This window comes from Oncorhynchus mykiss, chromosome 19 (genome assembly GCF_013265735.2).
Source record: "Oncorhynchus mykiss isolate Arlee chromosome 19, USDA_OmykA_1.1, whole genome shotgun sequence".
NCBI classification, from domain to species: domain Eukaryota; kingdom Metazoa; phylum Chordata; class Actinopteri; order Salmoniformes; family Salmonidae; genus Oncorhynchus; species Oncorhynchus mykiss.
The window spans coordinates 14826631-14837631 of NC_048583.1; the positions used below are offsets into that span (position 1 = coordinate 14826631).

Here is an 11001-nt window from a genome sequence, read left to right on the forward strand (position 1 = left end):
GAACACACCGCCTCAGGAGCGCGGACACTCCTCCCCCTCCATATCCCTCTTCCCCTTCACCCCCCCTCCTCCCCCTCCCCATCCCTCTTCCCCTTCACCCTCCCCCTTCCTACGGGATCAGCAGTGGAGCAGGTGAACACACCGCCTCAGGAGCGCGGACCCTCCTCCGATACACACACTAGAAAGGAGAAAGGAGGGAGAGAAGTTGCTTTTAGCCGCTGTTGTCGCAACCATAGCAACAGTCTGTTTCGCATCCATTTGGATGTGAAGTGAAGATTAACTAACCCCCCCTGCTCCTCCCTCCCTCTCTCTCTCATTCCATCCCACCAGAAACATGGGTGTTTTCTTCCCTGCCTCCTCTCTTCTAGGCTCTCGTCCCCAAAATAGAGACAGTTATGGATTCACACATTTGATTTGATTTTATTCTATTGTTCCTATTTTGGGGGGTTTTGAAAATGGCTTATTTTCCCTCCCCCCTCCTCCCTTCCTCTTCTGCCCTGTGAAATAATTCACCACTAGACATCAAAATGTGAATTATTCACCGGGTGCTTCCTTCTGCGGTGACCTGAAAAATGCCCAAGCCACACTCATACACACGAACACGTTGTACATACACAGGCTGGCAAGTGCTGTGTGTGCGCGCGCATGCGTGTGCATAGAAGTGTGTATGTGCGTAAAGTATGTCTGTGTGAATGTGTACTGAATGTGCACGTACGCAGGTATGTGTACTGTACATCCAAATATCTCAGTCTCCATCTCTCTGCATCTCTCTCGGTACATCTACTTCTACTAAATCTCCTTCCTTTCCCTCTCTGTCCCACTACTCCATGTATTACGGTAGATAATAATTGGTACATCTACTTCTTACCTCTCATCACTTTCCCTCTCTGTCCCACTACTCCAGGTATTACGGTAGATAAGAACGGGTGCATCTACTTCTTACCTCTCATCACTTTCCCTCTCTGCCCCACTACTCCAGGTATTACGGTAGATAAGAACGGGTACATCTACTTCTTACCTCTCATCACTTTCCCTCTCTGCCCCACTACTCCAGGTATTACGGTAGATAATAATTGGTACATCTACTTCTTACCTCTCATCACTTTCCCTCTCTGCCCCACTACTCCAGGTATTACGGTAGATAATAATTGGTACATCTACTTCTTACCTCTCATCACTTTCCCTCTCTGCCCCACTACTCCAGGTATTACGGTAGATAATAATTGGTACATCTACTTCTTACCTCTCATCACTTTCCCTCTCTGCCCCACTACTCCAGGTATTACGGTAGATAATAATTGGTACATCTACTTCTTACCTCTCATCACTTTCCCTCTCTGCCCCACTACTCCAGGTATTACGGTAGATAATAATTGGTACATCTACTTCTTACCTCTCATCACTTTCCCTCTCTGCCCCACTACTCCAGGTATTACGGTAGATAAGAACGGGTACATCTACTTCTTACCTCTCATCACTTTCCCTCTCTGCCCCACTACTCCAGGTATTACGGTAGATAAGAACGGGTACATCTACTTCTTACCTCTCATCACTTTCCCTCTCTGTCCCACTACTCCAGGTATTACGGTAGATAAGAACGGGTACATCTACTTCGTAGACGGGACCATGATCAGGAAGGTGGATCGTAACGGGATCATCTCCACCCTGTTGGGCTCCAACGACCTCACCTCAGCACGACCTCTGACCTGTGACACCAGCATGCACATCAGACAGGTGGGTCACATGCACACAGGGGCATCCACCTGAACACGAACACACACCAAACCTCCAGTGTTTGCTGGACTCACTTTATCTTAATGGCGGCCCTGAGTCATCGTTCAGAGCCATACATATACAAACATGGTTCTATCACCCTTACTATATACATTTGGCAATATACATTCAGTCCATATAGCCTCTTTGATGTAGACTGTAGTAGATGGTGTGGCTGGCTAGTATTGACAGGGGTGTTGTCTCATCTGAGAGAACCAGTGTTCTCCTCTACTGAGTGGCAGTGCCTATTAAAGGCCTAAAGCTCCCCCTGCTGGCCGCTCGCTATACCCCAAACCTGCCCCCAGTCAACCAACACAGCTGAACTCTGCCCTATGGCGTAGATTACAGTGCCAGGGTTGGGGATGATTCCATTTCAATTCAACCAATTCAGGAAGTAAACTGAAATTACACAATGAAAAAAAAAAACATTTTAACTATAAAACTTAAATAATAGCCTGGGTGTTTTATTTGCTTAAATCACTGAAAACAACTGTTGCTTATTAGAGACAGGCTTTTATTTGAGTCTATTTCCTTAGTGCACACAGCTTTTATTTGAGTCTATTTCCTTAGTGCACACAGCTTTTGCTCATTTGCACATTTCCTGCACTGATGTGTGTTATCATTTACACACTGTGTCACGTTTCTTTTGTCTTATTATATCTATAAAAAAAAACTTTCAAAACTTTTCCTTGTGCATTTTCGTCGGTTCTGGCGATTTCTAGGGCTCTGTACTCTCGAAGCTCTTGACTGTTTTTGTGCTTGCCAGTTAGCTAGCAGTTCTCAGTTGTTAGCAGCCAATGGCTAGCAGTTTCTTACGAGTCATTACTGAATTATTAAATGTAAAAAATCAAGCATTAAACCTTGTAAACAATTCATTTCGACCCAGCGTTTATTTGAAAGAGGCTTTTATTTACTGAAATGTGTGCAGTTGCTCAGCTATTAAAAGGGACAGGTGATTATTTGAAACTCGGCATCTAATTGAGGTTTTACAGTTGTTCACTTCCCGAATTGCCAAATTGAATTGGAACTGACCCCAACCCCAAACAGCACTATGGCCCTCAGCCTCAGCTCTTTCTAAGGGCCAAATTCAACTCCAGGTATTTCAGGGTCCGGTTTGGATCTCACTTTATTGTTGAAAGACAGGAATCATCTGAGGATTAAGAGGGAACAGGATGTGTCAATCATAATACTGTTCCTGAAAGTGGCCTCCCCTATTGGAGGTTTTACGAGGCGCTTTTCCTGGATTATCCAATCAGAGTGGGCTATTTTGAGCTTTAGGGAAGCACTGAAGTGGGTTATCTTGAGTGATAGGGTGCTGGTGGTGCTGTCTAGATGGTGGTAGTTTTGTTGATGTTTTTTTGCCAAACTGAGAGAGCCAAGAGAATGTCAGTTTTCTGACTGAAAGTATATTGACAGTGTTCTGAACTAATGTGAAGCATAACCAGTGTGGGCAAGTCAGGTATATGGTGTGTTGTCTCTGAGTCCCCTGTGCCTTCCACTGCTAGCTAGATCAGTGTGTGTGTGTGTGTGTGTGTGTGTGTGTGTGTGTGTGTGTGTGTGTGTGTGTGTGTGTGTGTGTGTGTGTGTGTGTGTGTGTGTGTGTGTGTGTGTGTGTGTGTGTGTGTGTGCCCTGAGCTACCCCTATATCAATCCTCGCTACACCTCACTTCCTCCAATTCCCCATCTCTCAAAACAGACAGAGACAGATTCGCTCAGATCATTCTTCTCCATCTCTCCATCCCTCTCTTCCTTTCTTCTTTGGACTCACTCCTCCTCCTTCCCATCCTCTTCTCCTCTGTCACAATCAAAGAGCAAGGGAGAGAGTCCCCTGTGACAAAGAGAGAGAGAAACACAGAGTTGAGTTATTCAGAGAGGAACATATATGCAGTATCCATGGGTCCGGGGGGGAAGAATGGGGAAGAGACACAGTGTAGCGCAGCCAGCCAGGGAGGGAGAAGAAGTATGGTTGCGTCCCAAATGGCACCTTATTCCCTAGATAGTGCACTAAATAGGGAACAGGGTGCCATTTGGGAAGCAGCCTGGGACTCAGTGGAGCAAAAACAAACCGAAGACAGCTCTGTGTCAGTTAAAACAGGCAGCAGAAACACTGCAACCCCCAACCACTGTCACCTCAACATGGAGGTGGTATGAAATAAAATGTTCCCATACACATGTTGTACTGTAGAGAGGGGATTCCCCTCCAAAGCCTCAGTGCTTTCAAGGCTATACCACTCTCTCTCTCCAGCTCTCTCTCTCCAACTCTCTCTCTCTCTAGCTCTCTCTCTCCAGCTCTCTCTCTCCAGCTCGTCTCTCCAACTCTCTCTCTCTCTAGCTCTCTCTCTCTAGCTCTCTCTCTCCAGCTCTCTCTCTCCATTTCTTTCTCTCCAGCTCTCTCTCTCCAGCTCTCTCTCTCCATTTCTTCCTCTCCAGCTCTCTCTCTCCAGCTCCTCTCTCCAACTCTCTCTCTCTAGCTCTCTCTCTCCAGCTCTCTCTCTCCAGCTCTCTCTCTCCAGCTCTCTCTCTCCAGCTCTCTCTCTCCAGCTCTCTCTCTCCAGGAGTTATGTTGAGAAGTTGACGATTGAACTCTGCCGTGCGCTGCCGTGGCTTCCAGCTGATGATTTTGGGCATCTGAATAGACAGCAACACTCTGTTATCATTTCACTTTCCTCCACTTCCATTTCCACAGGGGGGAAAAGCAGGGGTTAAGTATTTGTAGCACTTTGAGAGGCGAAGGAAGAAACACAGTCTGTCTTCCAGTCACTGCATGGTACCAAGTGCCCAAATAGTGTCTCTTTAATTCAGCTTTATCCATGTATAATGTATGGCCTGTAACTGGCAGGGAAGAGCTTTCATGTGGTCGAGCTAAAGGCTAAAAGCGTCATTAGGTTTTAATGGTCCTCTGCTGAAGCGCTTAACCTGCCAGGTCACTCAGGGTCGGGGGTGAGGTGAAGACGCCGAAGACAGCAGATCCCTAACTACCGCTGTGCCCGGAGCTCTACAACACACTAATGGTGCAGAAGTGTGTGTGTTTTGGGGGGCGGGAGTGTGTGTGTGTGTTCTCTTCATATCATCTTTACCATCACATTTTGTCCGCCAGCATACCCTGCTCCTCCACCGGGAGATGGAAAGAGAATGAGAGACAAGTCTCGTTGAGACTATAAAACTTTAACGTTTACATCTCCCTTTCTCTCTCCTCTTTGTTTTGCCAGCAGAGAGTTGCTTCCCTCGGGCGATGAGGGAGCGCATCATTTCGCAGGGTGTGTGTCGGGGTGTGTGTGCGCGCGTGTGTGCATGCGTAAGTGAGTGTGGGCCTGCGTGTGTGTGTGCGCGTGTGTGTGTGTGTGTTTGTCTTTAAAATGTAATAAATGACCCGGTGGCTGATTTAAATTGAATCAGAGCGAAGCACACAATGTATAAGTCCTGAGAAGTAAAGGATCCTTCTTCATCAGTGTCACAGCCAGACGCTCAGGGTGGGCAGGGGGGGGGGGGGGGGGGGGGGGGCTGGGGGGGTGCAGAGCAGCACTAGACTCACATCTCATCTGTTCTGTCTTTGTGGGTTGACTTGTTTGTTTCTGTCATCTTTACGGAACTTTTGCGAAGAGTTTTCACCCCTTCAGGCTAATAAAGGTTCTGTTTGATTTCTTTTTCTTCTCCTTTCAGTGGATGTAAATTGTTCAGTGTTTTGGGGGTCTGCAATGTCTTTTTGGTTACGTGTGGGACCACAGTACGGCCAGCTGTCTCCCTTGGCGTCGGATAATGAGGATCCTAATGAATCTAATCTCTGCTGTAGGTTCGTCTGGAGTGGCCCACAGCTCTGGCCATCAACCCCATGGATAATTCCATCTATGTCCTGGACAACAACGTGGTGCTGCAGATCACTGAGAACAGACAGGTGACCATCACACGCCCACATAGGAGCACTTCTATTACATACGCAAATACGTTCATGCTGGTAGTGGGAACAATGCATGATGGGTAAGGCGAGATGGAAGGATGCACCGACCCATTGGGTCTGAATAAGCCTTGGCCAAGATACTGGTCGTCTCTTTGACTTGTGTTGTTGCTGTGTCCCAACAGGTGCGCATCGTGGCGGGACGCCCCATGCACTGCCAGGTGCCGGGTATAGAATACACGCTGGGCAAGCGGGCGGTGCAGACCATGCTGGAGGGAGCTGCCGCCATCGCCCTCTCCTACAGCGGCGTGCTCTACATCGCCGAGACTGATGAGAAGAAGATACACCGCATCCGCCAGGTCATATAGTCCTGTGATATAGTACAATGATATGTCATGAGATGCAAACGAAGAGGGGGGGGGGAAAGACCAAGAACAACGTACTGTTGTATTTGTCGTTCTGGCTGGCACTGCTTTTGCAGCCTATTTTGAATATCTTTCAATGATTGTTATGTCATTGTTTTTACCCTCGTTGCACTGATTGTAAGTGACTGTGGATCAGAGCATTCTGCTAAATGATTCAACTTCACATGTAAATGTAGGTGTCCACGGGCGGCGATATCACGCCTTTGGCCGGAGCTCTGTCCGACTGCGACTGCAAGAACGACGCCAACTGCGACTGCTACCAGACGGGCGACGGCTACGCCAAAGACGCCCGGCTCAACTCGCCCTCCTCGCTGGTCGTCTCGCCCGACGGTACGCTCTACGTGGCCGACCTGGGCAACATCCGCATCCGCGCCGTCCGCCGCAACCAACCGCCGTCGGGCTCCGCCGTGTCCGGCCCGGGCTCCTTCGAGGTGGCCTCGCCGTCGTCCCAGGAGCTCTACGTGTTTGATTCCAACGGAACCCACCAGTTCACCATGTCTCTCGTCACCGGGGACTACAAGTACAACTTCAGCTATAGCAACGAGGAGGACGTTACAGCCGTGACGGATAGTAGTGGCAACACCTTGAGGATCCGCCGCGACCCCAACCGGATGCCGGTGCGGATCGTTGCCCCGGACAACCAGGTGATCTGGCTGACAATCGGGACCAATGGCGGGTTGAAGACACTGACGGCCCAGGGACAGGAGCTGGTGCTGTTCACCTACCACGGCAACAGTGGGCTGCTCGCCACCAAGACCATACAGATAGGATGGACCACCTTCTATGAGTAAGTAGTACTTACTGACCAGCAAAGACTTGGGGCTCCATTCTGATTGACTATTTGACTGACTGACTGACTATCTGCCTGACTGACTATCTGCCTGACTGACTATCTGACTGACACTCTGACTCATAAACTGATTGACTATCTGACTGACTGACTATCTGACTGACTATCTGCCTGACTGACTATCTGACTGACTGACACTCTGACTCATAAACTGACTGACTATCTGACTGGCTGACAATCTGACTCATGAACTGACTGACTATCTGACTGACTATCTGGCTGACTGACAATCTGACTCATAAACTGACTGACTATCTGACTGACAATCTGACTCATAAACTGACTGACTATCTGACTGACAATCTGACTCATAAACTGACTGACTATCTGACTCACTGACAATCTGACTCATAAACTGACTGACTATCTGACTGACTATCTGACTGACTGACAATCTGACTCATATACTGACTGACTATCTGACTGACTATCTGACTTACTGACAATCTGACTCATAAACTGACTGACTATCTGACTGACTATCTGACTGACTATCTGACTCATAAACTGACTGACAATCTGACTGACAATCTGACTCATGAACTGACTGACTATCTGACTCATAAACTGACTGACTGACAATCTGACTCATAAACTGACTGACTATCTGACTGACAATCTGACTCATAAACTGACTAACTATCTGACTGACTATCTGACTGACTATCTGACTCATAAACTGACTGACAATCTGACTCATAAACTGACTGACTATCTGACTCATAAACTGACTGACTGACAATCTGACTCATAAACTGACTGACTATCTGACTGACAATCTGACTCATAAACTGACTAACTATCTGACTGACTATCTGACTCATAAACTGACTGACTATCTGACTGACTATCTGACTGACTGACAATCTGACTCATAAACTGACTGACTATCTGACTGACTATCTGACTGACTATCTGACTCATAAACTGACTGACTATCTGACTGACTATCTGACTCATAAACTGACTGACTATCTGACTGACTATCTGACTGACTGACAATCTGACTCATAAACTGACTGACTATCTGACTGACTATCTGACTGACTATCTGACTCATAAACTGACTGACTATCTGACTGACAATCTGACTCATAAACTGACTGACTATCTGACTGACTATCTGACTCATAAACTGACTGACTATCTGACTGACTGACAATCTGACTTATAAACTGACTGACTATCTGACTGACTATCTGACTGACTATCTGACTCATAAACTGACTGACTATCTGACTGACTATCTGACTCATAATCTGACTGACTATCTGACTCATAAACTGACTGACTATCTGACTGACTATCTGACTCATAAACTGACTGACTATCTGACTGACTATCTGACTGACTGACAATCTGACTCATAAACTGACTGACTATCTGACTCATAAACTAACTGACTATCTGACTGACTATCTGACTGACTGACAATCTGACTCATAAACTGACTGACTATCTGACTGACTATCTGACTGACTGACAATCTGACTCATAAACTGACTGACTATCTGACTCATAAACTGACTGCCCCACTGGTTGTGTTTCAGAAAGCTGCTATAAGAGAAGTCTCTCTCCCTCTGTTGTCCCCTAAGACTGTGTAAGGAAGTGTCAGTGTCCCCCTTTTTGTGAGTGTCCCTTGTCCCGTAAGTCCTAACTCTGACAGCATGAAGATGTCCTTCATCATCCTATACCATCTAGTGATTGGCTGTGTGTATACTATAGAGCCAGCAGCCATCTTTTCTGCACTTCCATCTGATCTGTATCAGTAAGACAGGAGCTGATCAATGCCTGCTCAGCAAAACCATGTCACACACACACACTCAAATACACACACATACCCTTACACACACGCCACACAACTCAGGGGACATCTTCATAGAAAACTTTCCGTTCCGTTTCACCTTGTACTGCACCACGTTCCAACAAATGGAGGAATAGTTGTAAATTATACAGTGTGTGTGTGTGTGTGTGTGTGTGTGTGTGTGTGTGTGTGTGTGTGTGTGTGTGTGTGTCATGCTTGGAGGAGAGCTCATCTGGGAGCCACACCCACTGTCACCATGGAGGAAATATGGAGGGAGGAGAGAAAGAAGAGTGTGAGACAGAGAGTCACAAAGTGCCTGTTACTCCCAGAGCAGACATACACCAGCAGACACAGGGCTGTCACTACATCTCTCTCTAAATCTGATAGTAGGCTAGCTCAGACACACACAAACACACACACTGACACTCCCTCCAGGTACTAAAATAGACTCCCAGCCATATGGGACAGCAAAGGCCCTAGTCAGCTAGCCTGGCAGTGTGTTCCACCATACTACAGCTTCCATAGCCCAAAACTTTTACCACAGAGCCCTTGTCAAAAAGACTGCCTCTGAGTCTGAACCCAAACCCTGACCCCTATCCCCTCGTACAAACCAGCAGCCATTCATACATCGTCCCCTCAACCTGCTACCCGCTAACTCTCTATTCAACATCACAATGCCAGAGGAAGTCGTTGACTACAGTTCTACAGTGTCTGACTGTATCCTTAAATACATGTACAAAAACAAACAAATGTTTCCTGATCTTTCTCTCAGATATAGGAGAGACACTTCAGAACAAACTGCCTTTTGATATTTTTGATGGGACTATCTGTTGTTCCATGTAGTGAATCTGTTATTCAGTGTGATTGTATGGGCTAATAGCAGTAAAGATACAAATATATATTTTTTGGGATACTTCAAGGGGTCTTAAAATTCAAAATCAAATAGCAAAATGTTTCTTGGAAGGACATTCTTAAAACAATTCCATATAACTTTATTTTCCTATTTTTCTCCCCTCTCGCTCCCTCTCGCTCCCTCTGTCTTCTCCCTTCTCTCTCCCTCTCTCACTCCCTCTGTCTCTCTCCCCTCTCTCTCTCTCTCTCTCTCCCTCTGTCTTCTCTCCCCTCTCTTTCTCTCTCTCTCCTCGCTCTATCTTCTCTCCCTCTCTCTCTCTGTCTTCTCTCCTCTCTCTCTGTCTTCTCTCCCTCTCTCTCTGTCTTCTCTCCCTCTCTCTCTGTCTTCCCTCCTCTCTCTGTCTTCTCTCCCTCCCTCTCTCTGTCTTCTCTCCTCTCTATCTGTCTTCTCTCCCTCCCTCTCTGTCTTCTCTCCTCTCTCTCTGTCTTCTCTCCTCTCTCTGTCTTCTCTCCTCTCTCTCTGTCTTCTCTCCCTCCCTCTCTCTGTCTTCTCTCCTCTCTCTCTGTCTTCTCTCCTCTCTCTGTCTTCTCTCACTTTCTCTTCTTTCTTTCTTTCTTTCTTTATTTCAATCTATCTCCATTCCCTCCAGTTATGACAGTGAGGGTCGTCTAACCAACGTGACATTCCCTACGGGGGTGGTGACCAACCTGCACGGGGACATGACCGGGGCCATCACGGTGGACATTGAGACCTCCGGCCGTGACGAGGACGTCAGCATCACCACCAACCTCTCCTCCATTGACTCCTTCTACACACTGGTCCAGGGTAAGTAGAGGTGTGTGTGTGTGTGTGTGTGTGTGTGTGTGTGTGTGTGTGTGTGTGTGTGTGTGTGTGTGTGTGTGTGTGTCTGTGTCTGTGTGTTTACACATATCTGTGTGTCTCAACGTTGTGAGTGCCAATCATGAATATTAATGCGCCACGTTGATAAACCAACAGCATTGATTAGTCGAACGTCAACACAATATTAATGACTTCACCAATTACTCAATGGGCATTAATGCCTGATCCCCTTTCATTATTAAAGAGGTCATAAAATAAAGACAGCTCAGAGATCAATATACTTAATCATACAACAGTAACTGTCTGTTTGTAGACAGAGGAGAGGAGAGGAGAGGAGAGGAGAGGAGAGGAGAGGAGAGGAGAGGAGAGGAGAGGAGAGGAGAGGAGAGGAGAGGAGAGAGGAGAGGAACCTTGAAGGGTTCTATCAATGCAGGCCCAACATAGGAATCTTCCATCCTTTATGTAACAGAAGGGGAGAATGTGATTCTCAAATCTGAAATCAGATGTTGCTTATTTAAGCAATAAGGTCCGAGGGGGTGTGGTATATGACCAATATTCCACAAT

The 11001-nt window shown here is 46.9% G+C and overlaps 1 protein-coding gene across 10 annotated transcripts in view; it reads left to right on the top strand.

Moving 5' to 3' along the window:
* The window catches only part of LOC110498654 (teneurin-3), a 426574-nt gene that overhangs the window by 402661 nt on the left and 12912 nt on the right, over positions 1-11001 (top strand). For all 10 annotated transcript variants that reach the window (XM_036954326.1, XM_036954328.1, XM_036954327.1 and 7 more), the window contains 5 exons: positions 1580-1734; positions 5564-5665; positions 5851-6024; positions 6267-6877; positions 10247-10422. In XM_036954326.1, the coding sequence (XP_036810221.1) occupies positions 1580-1734; positions 5564-5665; positions 5851-6024; positions 6267-6877; positions 10247-10422 (1218 nt within the window). The remainder of the gene's footprint in view (positions 1-1579; positions 1735-5563; positions 5666-5850; positions 6025-6266; positions 6878-10246; positions 10423-11001) is intronic.